This window comes from Raphanus sativus, chromosome 5 (assembly GCF_000801105.2).
Source record: "Raphanus sativus cultivar WK10039 chromosome 5, ASM80110v3, whole genome shotgun sequence".
NCBI classification, from domain to species: Eukaryota; Viridiplantae; Streptophyta; class Magnoliopsida; order Brassicales; family Brassicaceae; genus Raphanus; species Raphanus sativus.
In genome coordinates, this window is record NC_079515.1 from 37772225 (window position 1) to 37795920 (window position 23696).

The 23696-nt window shown below is 36.5% G+C and overlaps 7 protein-coding genes across 9 annotated transcripts; 3 read left to right on the forward strand and 4 right to left on the reverse strand.

Annotated features, from left to right (window-relative positions):
* Positions 1–62: 62 nt before the first annotated feature.
* LOC108860406 (amino acid transporter ANT1) lies at positions 63–2417 on the reverse strand. Its single transcript, XM_018634289.2, has 3 exons — positions 2017–2417; positions 950–1597; positions 63–648 (listed from the first exon to the last, which is right to left on the reverse strand). Exons 1-3 carry the CDS (start codon positions 2272–2274, stop codon positions 241–243), a joined length of 1314 nt encoding a protein of 437 aa, XP_018489791.1. The 5' UTR covers positions 2275–2417; the 3' UTR covers positions 63–240.
* Positions 2418–7544: 5127 nt separating this feature from the next.
* LOC130512740 (E3 ubiquitin-protein ligase PUB24-like) lies at positions 7545–9311 on the forward strand. The gene is made up of 2 exons (XM_057011018.1): positions 7545–7884; positions 8123–9311. Exons 1-2 carry the CDS (start codon positions 7545–7547, stop codon positions 9184–9186), a joined length of 1404 nt encoding a protein of 467 aa, XP_056866998.1. The 3' UTR covers positions 9187–9311.
* Positions 9312–9808: 497 nt separating this feature from the next.
* On the reverse strand, positions 9809–13989 carry LOC108837294 (T-complex protein 1 subunit eta). Of its 2 annotated transcripts, none has more exons than XM_056986631.1 (14): positions 13828–13989; positions 13470–13730; positions 13079–13204; positions 12779–12982; positions 12102–12271; positions 11883–12018; positions 11499–11615; positions 11270–11389; positions 11091–11189; positions 10910–10999; positions 10554–10641; positions 10371–10459; positions 10153–10225; positions 9809–10056 (listed from the first exon to the last, which is right to left on the reverse strand). In XM_056986631.1, the coding sequence occupies exons 1-14, from the start codon at positions 13840–13842 to the stop codon at positions 9968–9970; spliced, it is 1677 nt and encodes a 558-aa protein (XP_056842611.1). In that variant the 5' UTR covers positions 13843–13989; the 3' UTR covers positions 9809–9967. The 2 variants fall into 2 exon arrangements, with proteins under 2 accessions (XP_056842611.1, XP_056842610.1); XM_056986630.1 differs by having other exon boundaries at positions 9809–10054; positions 10147–10225.
* A 1277-nt stretch (positions 13990–15266) lies between these two features.
* Positions 15267–17324, forward strand: LOC108860409 (syntaxin-121). Of its 2 annotated transcripts, XM_018634292.2 has the most exons (3): positions 15267–15437; positions 15557–16086; positions 16649–17324. In XM_018634292.2, the coding sequence occupies exons 2-3, from the start codon at positions 15618–15620 to the stop codon at positions 17113–17115; spliced, it is 936 nt and encodes a 311-aa protein (XP_018489794.2). In that variant the 5' UTR covers positions 15267–15437; positions 15557–15617; the 3' UTR covers positions 17116–17324. The 2 variants fall into 2 exon arrangements, with proteins under 2 accessions (XP_018489794.2, XP_018489793.2); XM_018634291.2 differs by lacking the exon at positions 15267–15437 and having other exon boundaries at positions 15444–16086.
* A 19-nt stretch (positions 17325–17343) lies between these two features.
* LOC108861847 (uncharacterized) lies at positions 17344–18881 on the reverse strand. Its single transcript, XM_057010172.1, has 3 exons — positions 18514–18881; positions 17882–17989; positions 17344–17788 (listed from the first exon to the last, which is right to left on the reverse strand). Exons 1-3 carry the CDS (start codon positions 18829–18831, stop codon positions 17477–17479), a joined length of 738 nt encoding a protein of 245 aa, XP_056866152.1. The 5' UTR covers positions 18832–18881; the 3' UTR covers positions 17344–17476.
* Positions 18882–19684: 803 nt separating this feature from the next.
* Positions 19685–21049, forward strand: LOC108860412 (uncharacterized). Its single transcript, XM_018634296.2, has 4 exons — positions 19685–19876; positions 20267–20368; positions 20456–20616; positions 20816–21049. Exons 1-4 carry the CDS (start codon positions 19798–19800, stop codon positions 20927–20929), a joined length of 456 nt encoding a protein of 151 aa, XP_018489798.1. The 5' UTR covers positions 19685–19797; the 3' UTR covers positions 20930–21049.
* Positions 21050–21179: 130 nt separating this feature from the next.
* Positions 21180–22914, reverse strand: LOC108861850 (protein LURP-one-related 10). The gene is made up of 3 exons (XM_018635822.2): positions 22590–22914; positions 22274–22504; positions 21180–21458 (listed from the first exon to the last, which is right to left on the reverse strand). Exons 1-3 carry the CDS (start codon positions 22797–22799, stop codon positions 21315–21317), a joined length of 585 nt encoding a protein of 194 aa, XP_018491324.1. The 5' UTR covers positions 22800–22914; the 3' UTR covers positions 21180–21314.
* Positions 22915–23696: the final 782 nt, after the last annotated feature.

Below are 23696 nucleotides of genomic sequence, written 5' to 3' on the forward strand. Positions count from 1 at the left end.
GATTATAATACTCCGTTTAAGCAGAACCAAACTTGACAAAAAAAAAAAAACAGAACCAAACATGCTTTTGCCAAACATTTAAAACCTGTAATTATTATACAACAATTTGGATTTTCCCAATCCCACTATCTTCTGATATCAAATTGATGTAAAACAGCTATACAATGGTTCTTGGTCTGAGTCTCTGACCAACTTTCTGTTGGCGTGTTCTTTAAACACAGACTCGCTTACTTCGCTTTGTTACACTCCAACGATTGTATTGTATGTACCATAGACAGCAAAGAGCAACCCGCAAATCACGATGAACACATCAACTGATTTGTTCCACAGACTTAGCGATGGACCGAGCAGCGTGAGGTGATAAGAAGCCGGTAACACAAATGATATGAGTGCACACAGAGTACTTCCAACCAGAGATGCAAACGTACCAAACCCCGGGACTAATGACGCTATTGCTGCGAGTCCTACCACCAAAAGCGTTCTCGTGGTGAATATTACATATTTAGAGACCGAACCTGTTTCGTTGCTGTACTCATGATGATGATGCTTTTGAAGCCAATCTATCCTTTTCAGTTTCTGCTCTATGATCTCGTTAAGCGGATGTACCATGATCGGGAACGTAAACGTCAGTCCCACGCATAAGCCAATCTGTTGAAACCAAAGTATACAACCAGAACAAAAGATACATAAGTTGGCCAAAATGGTCAAGAAACACCAACATTAAAAGAGTCATGCATATGAATCTAAAAATCATAATCATAAAATCAGAGCCGGTCATGGGCAGCTAAATGAGCATTAACTTTATACGTTAATATACATAGACTTTTAGACTATTACAAAATGCCTATTAAAAGTTTTTACTAAATTGTCTCAAAATCTTAAATCTCAGGACTGGCTCTGTAAAGTTTATATAGGCAATTAAACATTGGCAATGGCATAGTTATATTACCTGCACGGCAATGGCAGACCAATTCTTTGGGAGGTTGAGTGTAATAATATCCTTAGTTTCATCTCCATAAGCCATATAACCACAGAACCCAAACAACACATAAACAAACGTAATCCCAGCAAGCACTTTAGCCAACAGCTTAGGGAAAGCTTCTCTATCCTTCATAGAATTCTCAAGAGCCAACGTCATCGCAAAACCCTCAAAACAAAACACAGCAACACCTCCAGCAAACGGTAACCCTCCAATACTAGACGAAACAGCTGTTCTGTCACCAAACGAGAAGTCTCCTCCGATCACCATCTCCACGTTCTCTTTCACAACGAAACACATGGCTATGATGTTGCATATATCAGCGAAGATGCTGAAAGGCGAGAGAGCTGATAGAGAGGTGATCCATGACAACGCGACTTCTATCGGAACCAGGATCAAGATGAAAGAGACCATGCTTAAACCGTATGATGCGAAGATGGAGGACATGTTCCGGCCTATGAAGACTAGATAGGCTACTGATCCACCGCATTGAGCGGTGAATATGAGGAACTCTGTTAGGTATCTACCTTTTGTTCCCATGCATTTGAACCCCAAGTCACCATACGTTTTCGATTCTTCTTGTCCTTCTTCTGCTTCTAGCTTGTCTCTGCATTGAATCTGCAAAAAAAAAATAAAAAACAAAAAATCAAAAATAAAAAAAACAAACTGAATCTGTATCCGAACCTAACAAATTTGACCCGAACGGATAAAGGAACTTGAATTATCCGAATAATATCTGAAATTAAATATCCAAAACCTAAATACATAACACAAATACTCAAAATTTTGTTTTTAATTTGATAGGGATATTAACAATATTCAAGCATAAAGTATTATTAATCAAATCTAAAATGAGTTCTGATCCTGAGAGATAAAATCTATTCGAATCCGAAGTATTATTAACCGAACTTGATCGGAACATATATAAAGTCTAGGATTCTGGTCCGTACCCCCCCGAACCTAATCCGAACCTAATAGAGAGACTCCAAATCTAGTTTCATTTCAAAGTCAGGAGATTAAGGGAGAAAGAAACTAACGAGAAGGAGCATGCAGTAATAGGTGGCGAATCCAACGATAATGACGCCGAGAGATCCAGCGAACCATCCGGCTATGCGGAACGCGTAAGGAAGTCCAAGGACGCCTGTACCGACGATGGAGACGATAATGTTCCCGAGCGTCTGAATAGCCGATGTTCTATCTCCACCGCCGGTCTCTCCAGAACGTGGAGATTTTATCAGAGGGAGAGATGATGCATCGCCGTGGTGCGACGCAAGGTGGTGGTCCTTGATCGCCATCTCCGAGATTCGCTCCTCTCTCTGAAAATACTAATAATGGAGTCGAAGCCAAATCCTCCGCCGCAATTCTTTTATAACGACGCGCCAGAGATTTCCTTCCTTCCAATGACGTGGCACCTTCGACGTACCTTACATCTGGCGAGTGATGAGCACGCGGTACGTGGATAGATCTGTTCACATGAGAAATCCTTTACTTTTAATTGTCGTGTAAACAAGCAGTACTTTCTATCTTCTCTCTCTTGAATAACCTTGTCGTGTGATGTAATAAGAGAGATGAGGAACGGCGGGGTCCACTGTTACTTATCAAGTTATCATGTCTGCAACAAACTCTCCTCAAGTTATAATACTTGTATACTGTTACTATTTTAGTCGTGTACTTTATAAATAGACATATAAATAATTAAATATACTTATATACAAAAGGTACACTATCTTTAAAGATCGCATATTAATTAGAACTAGATCATGACCCGCCCGACATTTGTAAGCACGGATTATGTTTTGTTTATGGTAACACAAAATTTGCTATAAAACTTGTGTTTTGATTATTTTTTGTACATTACGAAGTTAATTTTGTATCGCCCCCAAAACTGGTCTTTGTTTTCATGAATGAAGTACTTTAACGCGAATCACCCAATTGTTTCTCAATGGTTTGACACTATTTAGTAATCGAAAAGTGCTTTGTTTCGTAATAATTTTTTTTGGAGCTGATCGTTGATGTGAAAGATGATTATGAAGACCAGTAATTACAGTTTAATTTTAATGCAAAGGAAAAAACTTTACTACCCAAATATTTCGATAAACATATAAGTAATCTATAATAAATACCAAATCACGTGAGATGTTCAGCGAGGTATTATGCATAATTGAAATGACTTGGAGAAAGGGTTTTTCCATAAAAGATTTTATTGCAAAGTAAATTTTTTTGGTTTTTGTTATGTAAATAAGAATATACATTGAAATTTCTATAAAAATAGAAAGATTTTCTATATAATTTATTTTACTTCAGATTTGAATCCGGATGTTTATTTTACGAATATACTATGCAAATATTCCCTAATCCAATTGCATAATCTATAATAAATACTAAATCACGCAATATGGTCACCGAGATATTAGGCATAATTGATATGACTTGGAAAAGGGTTTTTTCTATAAAATATTTTATTGTTAAGTAAAAATACTTGTATACTGTTACTATTTTAGTCGTGTACTTTATAAATAGACATATAAATAATTAAATATACTTGTATACAAAAGGTACACTATCTTTAAAGATCACATATTAATTAGAATACATGCTACAAGATCACATATTAATTAGAATACATGCTACAAGATCTTGAGATTCACTGTGTCACGATGTTAGCTAGTTAGCATATGTCACGCCAACTTTACAGAGATCTAGAGATAATTCAGTGTGTCACGATGTTAGTTAGTTAGCATATGTCAAGCTAACTTTACAGATAGACATACATCATGGTACACGATTAGTTACGTCATCTATTTATCAAACTGTGACAAATATGCATTTCATACTTACCGCTATTACACGTCACCACATTTTCCACGTTACTCTAGACTGTTCCATCTACTTTCAAAAATCTTGATTTTGATTCATTTAAAACATTTGGGAGAATCTAATAAAGAACTTAGGCCTGATGTCTTTGTCAATCCCCGAAGTCTAAGAAAGTGGCAAATGTCTCATATGTAGAGGATGATAATGCTAAAAAAAATAAGACAAATAAAACCCGTGATAATGCTAAAGATGAATCACTGGAAATAGGAGATGAGATGAATGTTATATCAGACTTTTTCCATGACAGTGTCTCTTATACAGAGCCGGTCCTTGAACCAAATTAAAAAAAAAAAAACCATACTTCCAGCTTTTATTTAACGAAGTTACTTTCGGCCAACATTCTGTAAAAGTTTTCTTTGGTCTGGCGGTTGAGTCTATCAAAAATAAACCCCATCGATCCAATCTTTTAGCAACAACTTTTTTTGTTCTTTTTTTCTAGTAAAAGTGGCACGTTATCATTTTTGCTTCTAGTATATGAAATTTTAGGACCGGCTCTGCTTTCATAGTGGTGCGACTGAGCAGAAGCTCGAGGCTGAAAATTCCGAAGGCAATCTTGGTGATCCTGATAATACGAAACTCTATATATGAGGCTTCAAGCAGTAGAAGCTGACAAGGATTAATCGATGAAACACACGCTTCTTTCCACGAGGACCGAGAAGGCACAAATGATACTGTTTGAAATAAATTGCTCAACATTTGTCAAAGGAGGTGGGTTGTCCCTCATCGAGGTTGCCTCTACGGAAAGCATCCACTACTGAGCCATTGACTTTCACGTCACGCCAGTCTTTAAGGTGAAATCTTTATCCCAATTCTTGGGTTGTTATGTTTTCTTTTTCTTAAGACAAAAACATAGTGATAAGAAGCATCTTCTTTTAAAGCTGTACGTGTCTCACTCTCTTAACTTTTTCATTTTTTATCACTAATCCTATGAGTGGATCACATCTTTTGTTACCTGAAGAAGAAAGGCTCGTCGAAGCAAGTAAGTAGTTTGTAAAACAGATTTAGTTAGTTTCTGTTTAGCATAACTTATTGCACGAAAAATATCCTTGTGCGACATAATTATTTGTCTGAGAAAATACTTGATACAAAGAGGAAGATGATCTCTTACACTAGAATCTCCTCATTAGAGTAAGATACTCATAAGGAGCTGATTTTGAAACACTTAGATTCGTCTCTGTTCCAGTGAAAATGTGTAGGTATATATGTATGGGATCTGGGATGTCAGCAAACAACATGGGCTAGCAAATGCTTCTAGGAAAGGGCCCTAGATCACGGCAAGGGCGATGTCTCAGGAGCAAAAAAGTGTAAAACATAACCAATCCATTCAGGCAAAATCATTCTCCTGACTCTATATTTCCAAGCATTATACATCAAATAACTAATGTATTAGATTTCGAAAAGTGTTACTGAGAGGTAAGTCTGTATTGAAGGTTTGTAACTGAGAGGCTATACAGTCTTTGTATGGTTTCTAACATAAATTGTTTTGACACGAGGGGACATAACTCTGGATGCTCTGCTTCAAGCGGCTAGAGATAAAGACACATATTTCTACTAAGATATGTGTTTCAGGCATCCATACACTCGATATGGAGGGAAATAAATAGGCGAAGACATGGAGAAGCTCATCAGACTGCAGCAACTATAATTCCGTTCATCAACAAGCTGGTTTGCAACAGAATCTCCTCCCTCACTCGAGGAAGAAGAAGACGTTTCGGCCAGGCTATGGTAGCTTGGTTTGGCACTTGTCAGACTTAGCTCTCTCTTGACCAACATTTTCTTTTCTGATTTTCAAATATATTTTCTACATACACTTCAAAAACAAAGTAGCACAAGTTGTAAAAGGCTTTCTTTTATTCAAATACATTTAACATTTCATTAAATCATATTAGTGTGTGATAGATCTCCAGCTATACATACTCACCGCTCAATGCTTAAATCAATATATTGCACATCGTACTTATAAAGAAAACTCAACCACACATGGTTGGTCTAGTGGTGGATGAATTTAGATGAGCTAAGCGACTCGGATTGGAAACAACTTCACGGTACTAAAGATGTGTGGTCATGCAAATATGAAACCATGTTTTAGTTGTATTTAATATTCGGAAAAAAATTATCCGTGAATACACCTCTTTTTAAAGAATTATTTTGAGCCCTTTGATAGATTTGATATCCATATTAATAAAAACTCTAGTTACGTGTTTACTATCTAAATTATACGTGTATATTCAATTTAAAATTTAAAGTCATTTTATTTTCATTAATTTTTTAGACTATCTTAGATAAATTAAGAATTTACTATGATTTTTATTAAGACACTATAATCTCCTATAAAACTATAATATTTGAATGTTTATTTTTAATAAAAATTATACTTAAACACTTCAAAATAACTAATATAATTTTAAAGTTAACGTTTTAAAATATCTACAGTTAAGATAAATTTTCAAAGTTTATCAAACAATAAATTCAATAACACTAGATTAAAAAAAACCATTTCTGAATAAAGTGAATTTATCGTTTTAATACAAACATCTCAAACTCCTAACTAAATACACCCCTAGTCCCCTACATTTAGAAGTTGAGTAGTACAAACGACTGATCTTCAAATTATTACAAAGGTTATCCTAACAGTTGATTCTCAATCGTCAGGCGCATACAGCCACAAGTGGTCGGAGTTAGACCGATAACCCCACGTAAATGGTGGAATAAACATCTCCCCTTGTGGTCCAATAAAGACTAACGAGTCTCGTTATCTGTCGTATAGTTAAAAACAAAGTGACTCAATTGCATGCACTTTCAGAATGTTCTACATGTGCCTTATACAAGTCAGCCATATATGATGCGTACATGTACCAGACAACCGATAATAGTCACGAGTGTTCGTGAGCCACGGTTCGACTTGATGTTGACGTTTTCTTGTAACTTGTAAAAGAAGTAATAATGTATATAATATTGCAGCCAGTCGGCTTAACATTTCTCAAGTTTTTTTCACGAAATCAGTCTAAGAAAACTTCTTGTTCAAATAATATTTGCAATCGTCATGCTCAGTTGTATTTAAAAGAATATAGTATATGAAGAATTTTTTTTTTGTCAACATAGTATATGAAGAATTTACGAAATGGACTTCTACGTTTTAGAAAAGTCAACTATCTATTATTTTGTTCCAATATATTTTAATTGTCGGTTAAAATATTAAATATATAATAAAACTCATAATAACTTTTAATAACACTTTCTATTTTTTCCGATTAATTCAAGCACTTTCTAATCTTTGCGGTTTTCTTCAACTTGCTAGGTTATGCTCAAATCGAGTTTCCGAACAATCATAGTAGTTTACTGTATTTGCAAAAAATATTACATATTGTAGCAAAAAAACAATGGCAAAGAGCCTAAATAAATAAAATTAGCTAGGAGAGAGCATGTAGAAAAGATGTAAAAATTCAAGCTATTGCATTGAAAACTTGTAAAAATTCAAAAATGTAAAAATTTGATTGCATTGAAAACTAATGCACGTGTCTGTGTTTGATAGTGAATATTCTCTGTCTGTGGAATTCAAAGTTCGACAAAGTCTGTCCTCAGGTAAACGCAGCCGCCACCTCTTACCCTCCACCACCACGTATGATAACATCATAATGGTTATTTATATACACACAATGCTAATTCAAAACCAGACGTTTTTTATTTTCAAATGGATCATGAAGATGAGGAGATCGAGATACCTAGTTACTTCATCTGCCCAATTTCACTAGACATTATGAAAGATCCAGTCATAGCCGTTTCTGGCATCACTTACGACCGTGAAAGCATCTTTAAGTGGCTTGAAGAGGTCTCTTCATGTCCCGTGACGAAGCAGCCTATTCCTTCTGACTCCGACCTTACGCCTAACCATACGCTTCGCCGTCTGATCCAACACTGGTGCGTGGAGAATGCGACGCGTGGTGTTGAAAGAATCCCTACGCCTAGAGATCCTCCGGGGAAGCCTGACGTCTTCGAGGAGATCAAGAATCTCAAAAAGTTTGTAGAAAAAGGTATTTTGTCGGGTTTTTGGATAACTTGGTTTGGTTAGGTTATTTCGGTAATAAAAATATTTGAATCACCCTGGAAACCTATTAAATTTTAAAAATCTAAAAAAAATCAGATTTTTAAAAAAAGTTTGAGGGTATTCGAACGCTATGCTAGATTTAAGTTCGATTCGGTTTGTTCAGCTTGAATTTTCTTATACTGATCGTTTTAAGATAAACATTTGGTTCTGTTTAAATTGAACAGGTTTGGGAAGAGAGGATACGTTGAAGAAGCTTGAGGTTTTAGCTATGGAGGGAGAGACAAATAGGAGACTGATGTATGAAGCAGACGTACATAGGTCTTTGATCTTGTTCGTAGTCAAATGTACTCGTGAACAAGAAGAAGAGGAGGGACAACCTCGTATCAAAGTGCAGCTAGATGAGTCTCTACGTCTTCTTCACTTGCTCGGTGTTCCATTACACGATGCAAGAACAATCTTGATGGAAAACGATCAGATCTTGGACTCATTGAGTTTGGTTCTAAACCAACAAAACTTCCTCAACAAAGCTTACACAATCGTGCTCTTGAGGAATCTAACGGTGAACACTTCCTCTCACATCGTCGAGAGATTGAATCCCGAGATTTTAAAAGGGATCATAGGTTTCCTCAAAGAAGTAGTTAGTAGTTTCAATCGCACAAGCCCTAACGTGAGTGACACGGCACAATCATCAAACCCTAGATTGAGGAACAAGGAACCCTCAAAACTTGATTATAGCTTGGTTATTAAACAAGCTGTGACCGCCGCGCTGATGATTCTTCTAGAGACCTCTTCTTGGAGCGGGAACCGAATAAACCTTGTTGATCTCGGTGCGGTTTCTCAACTAATCGAACTCGAGATAAGCTCAACTGGTGACAAGAGAGCCACGGAGCTTGTGTTAGGAGTCTTGTCTCGTCTATGCTGTTGTACAAATGGTAGAGCAGATATTCTTGCACATGGAGGTGGACTCGCGATTGTGACAAAACGGTTGTTGGGAGTTTCGATTGCAGCAGACGATAGAGCCCTCTCTATACTAAGCACAGTGTCCAAATTCTCGCCGGAGAAGGCGGTGGTGGAAGAGATGGTTTGCGTTGGGACGGTGGAGAAGCTTTGTACCGTTCTAAGAGTGGACTGTGGTTTGAGTTTGAAAGAGAAAGCGAAAGAGATACTTAGAGATCATTTTGATGAGTGGAAGAAGTTTCCATGCTTTGATGTAACTCTACTTACTAAGCTTTTAAATTCTTCACACGAAGATCTACTCGCGGAGTTTCACTCACAAGTTAATGTTTAGCTTTTTATTTTTTTTTTATTGTGTACTCCTCAAGTAATCAATCTGCTGGACCGAGAAAAGTGTGGATTCTGTTGTAACTTTTGCTACCACCACACCAAGATGATGCTTATATAGTTAGGCATGCTGCGGTTTTACAGTTTATTTGGTTCAGCATGAAACTTGCCGAATTAATCTAAACAAAGTTCGGTTCACTATTGTTTGTTCGATTTTTGAAAATTCTAATGAACTTGAACCGAAATGTTTTTGTTAGTTTGAATCTAATTTTGTTATAAATTCTGATAAGTTCAGTTATTTTTGATGTTTTGAACTTCGATTAAACTCGACCAGTTCAGTTAATTCAGTTCAAAATTCAGTTAGCTCAGTTCAGGTTTTTAGTTAGAATTGGTATGGTTTCGTTATAATTTTTTTTAGGAAAATATAAAATGGAAGTAACAAATTTTCTTTAATCTGACAAATCGATCTGAACTCCAATCCAAAACTGAATCAAAAACCGGAAATTTAGGTTAAATTGGCCGGTTCGGAAAACACTAAGGCATATAGCTAGAGAGATACATCACCAGCTGAATCTGGTACAGTGGATCATCTTCGTCTTGATCCACATAATTAAATGTAGTATCTCAAGTAACAAAAACCACACTGAAATTTCACTATAACAAATTGTAGGGACGTAGGTCAACAAACACAAACACGACATTAGCTTCTTGATTCCAAGATCAAAATTCAACAAAACTAAAATTCAGAGAAGCTAAAGTTTGCCATAAGATTTAAAAAAAAAAATAACTTAACGTCTCCTCATACCACGGCCACGACCTCCACCGCGTCCTCTTCCCATAGCACCTGCGGCAGCATCTCCCTGTGCGCTCTCAGACTGCATTTTTTTATATATTTAATACAATTATCAATACAACTCGTACACAATACCAAAACATACAACAAATAAAGAGAGGAAGTGTTAATTACTTTAATTAGGGTTCTTCACAGTTTCGTCCACGCTGAGAATTAGGCAAGCTGCTTCAGTCGCAGCGTTTATAGCATTAATCTGCCACAACAAAAGGGAAACAACCGATCACTAGTGAACCTTTCTATGAAAGATATATACGTATAACAGAACTTTTTCATAACTGGCAAAATATAGTCCCCGCCCAAAAAGAAAAAGAGTAGAAGTATATAGAATTTTGCAATACCTTCACAACAGCTGGTTCCCAGACAAAGTTAGCATAGGAATCAGCGATTCCACCAGTGTTAATGTCCACTCCGTAAGAAGCTCCTTCACCTGTCATAACAAAGACATGAAAATGAGAATATGAAATTACGATGTCTTTCAAAAGATTAATACATCAAGCTTGTGAACGTGAAAGAAAGCTCACCGCTTTGCATGGCGTGTTTTTGTCTTAATTTATTTAGGACATCAGTGGCATCAAATCCAGCATTGTCACATAATTGTCGTGGAATAACCTGTAACACACACCACAAATCAGTGTGAATTCAGAACCAACAAATTTCAAATCAAGGCCAAATATTGATTTGGACCCTCCTTAGTTGTCGTCCATCAGATTTCTACTGTCCACAACAACGAGTAACAGAAAACATCTACTCTATCAATGCCTAATACTAATAACACAGAACACAGCTACGACGATCATTTTGATATGCGCAGCATTTATGGGATTTTCAGAAATCAAAAGGGATAAAAGTAAAACATCTAAATCAACTAGAAGTGTACCTCCAAGGCCTTTGCATACGAGTTGATGAAAAGCTGTGATTTCCCAGCGATTGTTCTTGAATGCTGCCTCAGGTACTTGCTTACCTCCATCTACAAAAAGGATCAGTCTCTTTCATTGTCAATGTTATTAACATATAAGCTAAAATCTATCACCAAACCATGGTGGAAGAATGACACTCACATCTATCGCTCCACCTCCAGGAACAACAGTTGAGTTCTTCACAGCTCTTCTCACAATCATAATCGCATCATGTAAACTACGCTCAGCTTCTTCGATGAACTGCCATTAACGTTTCAAAGGAATTCATATTAATAAGGTTTTTTTCTATTTCATTAAGCTTTCCAATATTTGAAGTATACCTGATCAGCTCCACCACGGAGGACAATAGTAGCTGTACGTCCTGAAGGACAACCGCTGAATATGTTAAACCTCTCCCCACCAACTTGTTTTTCCTCAAATATCTCACAAGTTCCGAGAACCTGCACAAAATTAAAACCAATTTCTGATTCAAAGGAACATAATCAACAAGTCGTTCAAAACTTGTAAACATATCTAGATAGCAAGCAAAGAAGTCCATTTCTCACTAGCCTCGGGTATTATATTGTTAACACTTGTCTGAACTGTTCCTCCAGCCGCAGCAGCCACGCGGTTAAGATCTTCTTCTGCTACACGGCCAGCGCAGAAAATATCACGATCTGCAAAATACTGCAAAAAATGCCAACTGTCTTCGGTTAAATGAGTAAAAAGCACTGTCTTGATTAATACGAAAATGAAACAGCCAGTTGAAAGGTATAGTTCTGAACAGTGTTCATTGACGAGAGTAACGAATATGATAGGTTCTGACAAACTGAAACACATACACTAAGACATGGTATCTATAACCAACCAAAGTAATTATGCCTCAAAGATGTCGATCTCTCAAATAATAAAGAAAGACGTCAATAGCCAATCGAAAATTAGGAATCGACAAACCTGAGTAGCTAGATCACCAATAGCCAATCGAGAAAGAACAACTTTAGTTCCACTTTCGACACATTTGTCTAGCTTATCATAAATGATGTTCCATTCTGCATCAACTATTGACTGGTACTGTGATGGATCTGACAGTCTGTGAACAAACGACAAGAGTTAAGTCAAATAAGGCTGCTTAACCGAAGGGAAACATTGAGCAAAAGGAGACAGAATTCCAACCTAATCTCAGCGTTTTCCTTCTCAGATTTCAACTCCAGTTCGATGTTAAGCAAGAGGATTTTGGGATTAAGAAACTTCTTTGGCTGTTGTTCGAAACCCGCATATGAGAATGTCTTTTTGAAAGCCACACCATCAACTAGGAAAGAGTCTCGCATGTTACCACCAGGAACCTGCAGAGCATACCGTAGATTAGCTTAGAAGCATCACTAACCAAGCACAAATGGAAGTTTCATTTACACGACGTGGATTTTAAAAACTCCCAATCTAAGACAATCTATTATAGATGTCAAATTGCTAATCATTTGTACCATGTAGCACTATGCCCGTTCCCACTTCACCAAATCTAACTGGAACTTGAAAATGAATTCAGTAAATTGATGCGGAATGAAGCAGAAATACAATTGTGGTACATGGCGACGACTGGAAAACTGCGTGAAACAATGGAAGTGCTATCCTACTGAACTGTGAAGAAGCCAAGTAGAAATCTACTAATAGCCAGAGTTTAAATGGTACAATAGACAGAACACAGCCCCAGCTTGGTCATAGATGCATAGTGAATAGGAATTTTTTTTAATATGAACTTAAGAACCAATGCAAAGCTAATTAACAAAAAAAAACATTTCAGAATACTAATAGTTTGAAAGAAACAAAATGATTTGCACTAAGAAGGTATTCACCTTTTTGATTCCAATCAAGTTTAGCCTATCGTCATCCCCAATCGCCATAACAGCATCAACAACCATTGTAGCGAAGAACTCCTTCTCTCCACCAATAAGCTTAGAGGAAAGAGTGGTAGCAGCACATTTAGCCAACAGACCTTTCTTCTCCTCTACACTTTTCCCCTCAATACTAACAGCGAGTTCTTTAACCTTCTCAATTGCCTACATAATTAGCCAGTGATGATTCAAGGTTACAAAAGCTCCAGTAATAAAAAAAAGAGAGAGTTGCAATTGCACTGAAGAGAAGAAAACACAAACCAAAGTGCTTGCAGTGCGATAACTCCTAATCAGATTCTGGGAGTGAACTCCATCTTCAACAAACGGCTTAGCCTCCTTCAAAAACTCAGCTGCTAGAAGAACAACCGTAGTTGTCCCATCACCAACCTAAAAAAAGTATAAACAGAAGAATATTCAGAGCAGACAACCGTGTTTTAGTATTGGTTTAGTGTGATTTAATTTCTGCTAATCCCACTGACTAAACCAGTGTGCACATTTTCAGATAAGATCAATTTTAGAAAGTTAGTTACATCATCTTCTTCGCTTAGCTTCACTAACAACGCATTATAAGATCTGCATAGTGGATCACCTAAACACTGAAGATCCAAGATCCCCTAGTAACAAAATCACTGTTCAATTTTCGAAATCGTACCTCGGAGTCTTGGGATTTGGCGATATCGACGAGGATCTTAGCGGCGGGATGGACAATGTCGAGGAGCTTCATGATGGTAGCGCCGTCGTTGGAAATGGTGACGGATCCTTTATCGTCGTGGATGAGCTTGTCCATCCCTCGTGGCCCGAGCGTGGTTCGAACCACATCGCCAACCGCCATGACGGCGTTGATGTTGCTCAGTAGCTGCGCTTTCCCCTGAGAAGTGTCCGTGCCTTCCTTGAGCAGTATGATTTGCGGTTGCTGCACAGAGAGAGAGTGTAGATTCGCGTCAGTTATAGTAATGATACATATATATATATATATGCAGAGAGAGAGAGAGAGGGTAGATACAGCTTACCATCATCGACGCCATCGTAGGTGCGTGAAAGAGCCTACGGAGAAGCGAGCGAGAGAGAATGGAGTGAAGGAGAGTAGTGATTTAGGGTTTATTTTTGGTCTTGTGTTTGTTTCATAGACGGGTGATGAAATCGAGCAGTGATTTCAGATCTAGACCGGCCGGTTGAACCGAAAAGTCTGGAACTTAGCGGAGAGTTTGATACTACGGATCAATTTCACTTTTTCCCCCAGCATATGTGACCTGGTCAAAACTCACTTCAAACTGTTTTTTCTTTTTAAATAACTCGAGATTAAATTATTTTGTTCGAAGTTAAAAAGTTTATTTAAACAAACATATATATACAGGTTGAAGCATTTTAGATTGGTCTTTTTAATTGGTATTTTATCTAAACTCGAATAGGTATAAAAAATGGGTAAAACCAATCTCAAAACTAAAATATACAAATATTGTCCAAAAAACAAAACCAGTGATATTAAACCCGGACCGAACCAGCGGTCAGACCAGGTTCAGCTACGAACCGGACACAAATGCGGGTTGGGTTAATACCAAAACCCGACTATAATTGAACCGGTTAAAAACCCCTATCAAACCGTTAAAACCCCGTAAACCGGCAACCCAACAAACCGGCTAAACCCTGGTTCTTGTATTAAACCAAAAATTTATTAGTAAAACAATTAAAATTTCCTTTTTAAAATAAAAATAAGATTCAGATTAATAAGGTAAAACCATCTCATATTTTTCTCTTGAGTCTTTGACGTCTATGCAAGACTGCAATTCACAAGGTATCTACTTCTCAAGGTATTGTTTTTGTTTCGAAGATTTTAAGAATTGAAAACTTAGATTTGAAGAATTCAATCATAGTATAATTTTAAATTTTATTTCATAGTATAAATTTTTAACTAATGTGTCTATAATTTTTGTAAAGGTGATGAAGATTTGGAGTGATAAAAATCCGGAGAATAAAATTTAAATATGTTTTTTCTATTGATTTGAGATTTAAACTATTAAATTGTTCTATTACTTTTATTACATTTTTAGTTTGTTACTTTTTAAAAATTTCTAAACATTATGATTATTGAAATATTTGATTTGATATGATCTTTATCTTTGTAAGAATATAGATATTCAAAATATCATTAAATTTAGTTTAGTCTAATCAAACCCGGATCAAACCGGATCGAACCTGGTCGAACCACATTAACCCATGATCTAAAAAAAATCGGTTCGCTTGCCGGTCCGGTTTTAACAACACTGAACAAAACTAATATACAGAATAAATTTTTTGAATTTCTGATGGCTAAAAGACATAAATGAAGCCAGGCCTGTTTGGATTCCTGATTATTTGGGCCTCAGCTCAGCCCAACTACTATAATTAATTTCTTTGTTCTGCTTTTATCTGCTTACCATATATATCAATCCACTACACGCTTTCACTATCACCTTCCCTTCTCCGCCACCATTACGAAGCTTCCAAGTCAATCACCAAGTCCTCCTTCTTGACTTTCTCCAAAAAAACATATTTTAAGAAAATAATTAATTTTTGGACTTTTCCTCTCTCTCTCTCTACCTTCTTCCGTCGTTCACCAAACCGTGTGGTTGAACTTGAATCAGTACGACTTTCTTCCCTTCCTTATTAAGTCTCTCCGTTGATCAAAATCCGATCTGAATCTCTCTCTCTCACAATTTTTTGAGTTTGATTTTGGTTTACGATGAACGATCTGTTTTCCAGCTCATTCTCTCGCTTCCGCAGCAGCGGAGACGGCGGCGGCGGCGGCGGCGGAGGAGTCCAGATGACGCATCCATCGGGAGTGAACCTCGACAAGTTCTTCGAAGACGTCGAATCCGTGAAAGAGGAGTTAGCGGAGCTAGATCGGCTCAACGAAGCGCTCCGAACCTCTCACGAGCACAGCAAGACGCTTCACAATGCCGAAGCCGTCAAGGATCTCCGCGCGAAGATGGACGCCGACGTGGGAGTAGCTCTGAAGAAAGCGAAGATGATCAAGGTGAAACTCGAGGCGCTCGATCGCTCCAACGCCGCCAATCGGAGCCTCCCTGGCTGTGGACCTGGATCCTCCTCGGATCGTACTCGGACCTCCGTCCTCAACGGTCTGAGGAAGAAGCTGAAGGACTCCATGGATAGTTTCAACCGCTTGAGGGAGCTGATCTCGTCTGAGTATAGGGATACTGTGCAGAGGAGGTACTTTACTGTCACCGGCGAGAATCCGGATGAGAGGACTTTAGATCGGTTGATCTCTACAGGTTAGTTAAATCATTTTCACCTAAGATTGTATACTTCAGTGTTCATCGTGAGCCTAGTTATTTTGGATGCTTTAGATTGGCCTGCTGGTTTAGTTCGGTTTGGTTAGTTCGGTTTTTGGTTAGTTTAATTTGCTGAAGGTTGTGCCGAATTAAATTGAAAATAAATTCAGCTTGGTATTAGGTTTGTGAAAATTGTTCTGAATTTAAGCCAAATTTCTCTTTTGGTTAGATTTTCGGTTTAATTCGAATAATTTCAGTTATTTTGGTTGGTTCGATTTGGAATATGGTTAAAATCGATATGGTTTGTTTTTCTTTCGTTTGAGAAACCACACTAACCGATTGCCAACCGACAAAACCAATAACCAATTTTTGAAATTGAACCTAACTCAAAAACCAAACTTAACAGATTCGATTCGGTAATGTTCAAATCCGCATGCTTGCACCTGGATTTGACAAATAAACTTAATATCATATTGCTCAAAAAAAAAACTTAATATCATAAACTAGACATATTCTTAGGTCAGTGGTGTGTAATAACATTCGGTAACTGTTTCTATTGCAGGGGAAAGTGAAAGATTCTTGCAGAAAGCAATACAAGAACAAGGAAGAGGACGTGTCTTAGACACCATCAACGAGATCCAAGAAAGGCATGACGCTGTTAAAGACATTGAGAAGAATCTGAGGGAGCTTCACCAAGTGTTTCTAGACATGGCGGTGCTGGTCGAGCACCAAGGAGCTCAGCTGGACGACATCGAGAGCCACGTGGGCCGAGCTAGCTCCTTTATCCGAGGAGGAACTGAGCAGCTGCAAACCGCTCGGGTTTACCAGAAGAACACACGTAAATGGACATGTTACGCTATTCTCATTCTCATCATCATTATTGTTGTTGTGGTTCTTGTTGTTGTTAAACCATGGAACAACAATGGAGGTGGTGGTGGTGGTGGTGGTGGTGGAGGAGGAAATCAGCCAACTTCAGGTCAAGGTACACCACCAAGTCCTCCTCAGGCTAGGCGTCTTCTATTGCGTTGAAGTGAGTTTGGTAATTTGCAAATCTATTCTTGAAACCTTTTTAATCAAACCACAGTAGATGATTTCCTTTGTATCTATGATTCTATGTTACTATTATTTTGGTGCACTTTATTTGATTTGATGTTTCTTGTTGTGTTTGGCTGAGGTATAGTCTTCACCTTGAAGTAGCGTCAGTACATTATATAATGAAAGAGACGCACTTAATCGTATCTTTTAGAAGCTGTGAAATAGCGTAAATCATCATTCATAGAAAAGTTACAAGCCATGTAATAAAATACAGTAAATATATATCATGGGCAAGAGACGACGTAATAATACAAACTTACAAAAGCATCAACCCACATAAGAAGAAAGAAACTCATTAGAAGAAGTTACCGAATTGGCTGCTTAGTGAATTCTTGAGATTAGAGTATAAGCCATAAAGCGAGTACTGCTTCAGATTCGCAACCTCGTACCACGAGTTCATCGCGGTGTAGTGTCTATCCGTGCCGGAGAACGCCAACTGGATCCCCAAGCTGCAATCTACTTGCCCTCCTTGGTTCTTGCAGCTTTGCCTTTTAATCGCGCATTGGTCTTTGTTGAGGCACACGAATTTGGCATTTCCGGAACATTTGGAGCATCCGTCTTTCTTCCAGAACAAGTTCTCGAGCCTGCCTTTCTGGAACTCAAGAACCTGGAAAGATAAATAGCACAAAATAGAGATTAGCACGTGTGATCATAGAAGTAGAAGTTTATTTAAGATGAAAATCTAGAATTATCAGATTACAAGGGTGAAGCTTGTGACGACGTGATCGTTGTCTGCAACCATTATAGGAACTGATCTTGCTGCGTACTTCGCACCAGCGAATGCTACCATATATCCCTTTGAGGAATCCTGGAATCACAAAATATCATTACAAAACCGGTAAGTCGGTTAGCTAACACACATTCAAGCCTTTTACTTCTAAGCAAAAACAACAATTTAGTAATCTCATATCATGTTTAGCAATTAAGCTACTAAAATTCACCTTTGCTAGAGATATCTACACTAGTACTCTAATGACATACACATCATAGGCTAACACACATTCGAGACCTCTACTAGTTCTGAGCAAAAAATAATAATGATGTAGTAATCTCATATCATGTGTTGCAATGAAGCTACTATTGCCAGAGATATCTACACACTAGTGTTCTCATGACTTAACCTGCTCATAACAAGAGATGTGGACCATTAGCTTAGCGTCACGACAACTAACTACCAAACTTGACAACAAAGCAAAGTCGCAAACTTTCGACAAGTCAAAAAACTAAACTAATCATGTCCGAAAAATTCAGATCCAACTAAAACTTCCCTACGGTGGTCCTAATCCTTTCTAATCGGATCAAACCCATGATAGATCAGAAATGAAACCGAACCGGTCGGAAACTAGAGGAGTTCGAGGAGGTGTTGATGGTAAGGAGTGTGATCTCATCGACTTTAGGTCTGAACACGGCGAGCTCGGAGTTTCCGCTGAGGGAGAGGCGGCGACGATCGCAGGGAGAGTACTGAACTGAACGGTTGGTGCCGAAGAAAGAATCTCTCGCCGCGAAAGCAATGCCGAAAGTGAAGCCATCACCGATCGCGACGGTAGAGTCTGAGCAAGGCGAGTAGACTCTGTTGTCGTCGCCCGCTTCTGTCAATGATGACGTCAGCGCCGCCGCGAAGAGGAAACAGAGAAGAAGGAATCTAGCCATCTGTCAAAAGGACAAAAAAAAAAGCTGGTTCGAAACTTCTCCCTCCGATTGTGTCTCCTAGTAATTTATCAAAGAAGCCTTCAAGCTTATGGGCCTAAGCAAATCGGCCCAAATTAAAAATATGTTTAATGTAATATAATATATATTTTTTTATAGAAAAACACGTAATTATTTAGTCTTCTAAAATTAAATTTTTGTTTACAACATAATTTACATAGATAATATCGATTATTTTGTGTGTAAAATTCTCTTAAATTAATTGATAGTTAGGAACTAAAGATTTTTTAACATTTAGTTTATTATTCTACTACAAATTATAATATTTTACATATACGTATGTACAACTAAAAATTCTGTTTGTATTAGCACCATCAAAAATATTTTGTGAAGATCAATGCCCAACGATTCTATTTATATAATGATGACGATTAAATATGATTTTTCTACTAGTTTACATAGTTATTAGAAATTCTTCACAACAAATACTTTTTTATATAAATTCCACAACAAATCTTTTATACTTAGATTTTTCTTTTAACAACCTACTTAGATTTTTAATGATGAAAAATGTTTATTTGTTTCCAAAATAATAGTCAATTGTGAGCTGTATTATTAAAAAACGTCAATATCTGAGCTGGCAAATTCCAACTATTTTTTGGTGCCAAGTGATAACCACAATTGAAATTATACACAAAAATCCCACCTAACGGTTTGTTCACTGCCAAAATCCTCTGCGGTTAAACCACACATTCTACAAAATCCAAACCGTCAATTTTCAATAATCAAAGACCCACCTAAACGAACGGTTAAGATCTACAGACATGCCTTATGAAACGAGAATCCCGATTCAAGCATGTATGTTCTGTCTCTTTGCTTGTTTTTATTAGTCTCCTTGTCCTCCTCTAATCATCATCTCAAACTCCGAAAAAAAAAATCTATTCTTTCTGCTCCGAGAATCTATCAATCATGTCGAGATTTGCTCTCGCTATCTCTTGTCTTCTCTTCGTCTCGACCATTGTTAGAGCAACCGATGTCAGTTACTGTGGTATGTTTTGGTCCTTCGAATTTCAATTGTGTTTCTTCTTGTTTATAGTATTTTTGATCAGTTGTGACAAAGTCGATGACTTTTGATTCTGGGTCGTTGTAATTTTGATGTTGTCGAGATGTGGGTTGAGGCTTGAATCTTAATAGTTTGAGTTTAAAGTCAGTCAGTGTCTTTGATGTATTGTGATCCTGTTAAGTTCGGATTGAAAGTCGATGACTTTTGATTCTGGGTTCGTGCTGCGTTTGAGATTTGATGATGTTCTTGAGATGGGTTTCATGTTTTAAATCTTAGTTTTGAGTTCAAAGTCAATGTCTTTGATGTTTGATCCTGATTTGCGTTGAGAAACCCAGAATCTCATCTCGATCTGATGTGGTATGTGTTTGATTGCAGATGAAAACGAACAGTATGAAGTAAAGGTAAAAGGAGTTGATATATCGCCTGATCCTATAGCTCGTGGCGAGCCAGCCACCTTCAGTATCTCTGCTAACACAGGTACACATTCATTACATATAGAAAGTTGATAGATTTAAATGTAATTTCTGTTGTAATTGTGGTTTTTTTTTATTTGTGCATATGAAGACAATGTGATCTCAAAAGGAAAGCTGGTGATCGAAGTTTCATATTTTGGGTGGCATATTCATTCTGAGACACATGATCTTTGTGATGAGACAACATGTCCAGTGGCAGTTGGAGATTTCTTGGTAGCACACTCGCAAGTTCTACCTGGTTATACTCCTCCTGTAAGTTTATTGAGTGTTTTTCATTTTTTTTTTTGCTTCGATCTGTTGAATGGTTTGTTAGATATATAGTACCAGGCTGATTCATTAGCAAACATTAACCAATGGCCTAGTTTATGTCATGTGTAGATGGAAGAAGTGGAACCTTATATATTTGTCTACATTTCTTAACATGATCATCTGATTCTGTTATTTCTCATAGGGTTCATACTCGCTTAAGATGAAGATGCTTGATGGACACAAGAAGGAGCTAACATGCATCAAATTCTCATTCATGATTGGATTGGGATCATCATCATCCGTGGCCGACATGTAGAGCTATTTTGCTCGCTGGGATATACCCATGCGATCACTCCATTTGCTTTGTATAAAAAAAGAAAAACAACATTTCTCTTTACCAACATTGTTGATCAAAAATCATTTGAAATTTTCTCAATCTTGTTCCCCATGTTAGACCATTTGATAAAATCCCTTTTATAGATATTTAGATAAATTACAAGCATTATCTATAAGTCAAATGTTGCACGTATCAAGAGTACAATCGATTGCTTATTCAAGGAACTGAATAAACTTGAAACTGTGTTCAATAATCCTCTGTCGAGACAGAGAGAATTGTATTCATATCCAAACAAAACCTCAACACTTTCATGAATTCTTGTTTCATATTAAAATCAAGAATCATTAGTTATAAAAACATTAGTTTAGTCATCAGAATCTTCTCGGTTAATGTCATCAAGAATTACAATGAGAGATACTATAAACGCATAATCAACATTCGGATAAACCGTGACCGAGAAGTTACTCTTTCCTATTAATATGCTTTGTGCGGTATGGTTCTTGTGCATCTGAAAAACATAACATGACAACATCAATTAATACAATCAGACTATATGAATATGACCAGATTTGAGATTTAAGAGACCGTAAATATTTCTATGATAACCTTATAACTAGATCATGACCCGCGCTTCGGAAACGCGGAATATTTTATGATTCAAAATTTTGTTAATAATGTTACAAATATTTAATATGTAAGAATTTTGTCTATTTAAAAAACTACGTTTAAATCAACATTTTTAAATCTAATTTAGATCATCGAGCCAGTAAACCCGGTAATCCGATATATAATCATGTTTGAATTGGTTAAAAAGTAATGGGTTAATAAGTTTGATTTGAATCCACTTTGAATATATCATATAATACGACTATTATATAAAATTAATTGGTTAAGGAGTAATGTATTGCATGGTGATCATCGCATGGACTTATTGGATGGTGATTATGAAATCTCAAATTTAACATTACTGCATGTTAGTTATGAAATCAATTGGGAAAGAAAATATTTTTTTTGAATAGAAAAAAAATGAGCCAACTGATAAAATGAATGTATATAAGGTAGCATAGAATAAGGAAATAATTTACTAACATTAATTGTTAGTTAATAGGATCAGAAAATATATCATATCTAATAGTAGGTCCAATTTAAAAATCCACATAGAAAAAGTCATAATGTTTCTGTTTTAATAAGATAGATTAAAAAATGATGATTTAAGACTATACAATATTATATTTCTTTAGAAAATTGAAGACTAAAACGAATGATTTATCTGGTTGTATCCAAAACAGACTATGTTATGAACTAACTATAAAATGTGATTACCTGAGCAACAATGGCATCAGATTTCCCGGCGTAGACGACACATGACCGGTCAATCCAACTTCCTTTAACATGGAAGTCGCATACCTTCATTTCCTTGTTTTGAGCCAAAAACACATCTAGTTTTGGCTTGATCAATTGAATCATTGACGATCGTTTCAACGTGTACACCAAATCATTTTGGTCTGTGCTCTTTCCTCTAAATACTTGCCATCTATCGTGCAGGCTCACCCTCTACGATTTTTTCATAATAAAAAAGGTTAATTCATGTGCATAAATCCATGCACAAGTTATAAAACAAAAGGTCTTGTGTTCTTACATTTTCCCTCAAGGTCAGAATCGGATTGTCTGAAGCATCAAGTAAGATCCTTTTGTCGGAGAGGCTAAACAATGGTTCTTTGACTTTGAAAAGGAGGTTTCCGTTGACGTCAGTGACGGCAAAGTTACCGTCTGTTATTGTCATCACCTTACGTACGATACCCAAATCTACTGGGTACGGTGCGCAAAATTGAGGGCCCACGATCGCCATTTTTTTGTTTATTTATGAATCTCTGTCTCTTTTTTTTTTTGACGAAGATGAATCTCTGTCTCTCTCTTTTCCTTTTATGATTCTTGAAAAAGATTAAGATCGAGATTGAGTTATTTCTCTGTCATGTAGTGTATTTAAACTAGGATATTTTGCTGGAAAATCATGGTGTTTTCAATTTTGGGGTTTTGTCTATATTTATTTATTTTGCTAAATATTGCTAGGTATCGCAGTCAAATAGGATCTCTCTCCTTTTTTAGTGAGAGATTTTTTTCTCTAACTGAGTTTACTGAATTTTGATTTGTTAAAAATATGGAAAATAGCTATTCATGAAAAAATGCATTTATAATCAAAAGTTTATATGTTTTCTTAATATATGTGAAGATAATAAAACATACATTATTTTCAAACATAAATGATATTTTTTTCTGCAATGACTTTTTATTATCATATTTTATCTACTTATAGAGAAAAATACAAAAATGTAAGTATGTCTAATAGCATCTTTATCGATTATTTTCAATTATATAGTATACAGTTAAACAAATTAAATAACATTTTAAAACAAAATAAAAGAAAATTATAACAAAATGAAAGGAAAAATTATCATAAATTTTAATGATATTAATTAGCTGTAAAATGATAACTTCTTCTGTTTCTATTTTATTTTTTAAACATGTTAACATTTAAATAATTAAAAATACAAAAGAAGAAGGGAAAAAGAAAGAGAAACCAATCTTGATATAAACTCTCTTAAAAGGGGAAGACACTCATTTAATATGTTGTCAACTTTTAATTGCTTGAAAAGATCTTCCCTTTTTAAAATTACATATACATCTAACTAGTAACAAAATTATTCCTGAGATACTGTCTTTTTAGTCTTTGGTGTCTGAACAGTAG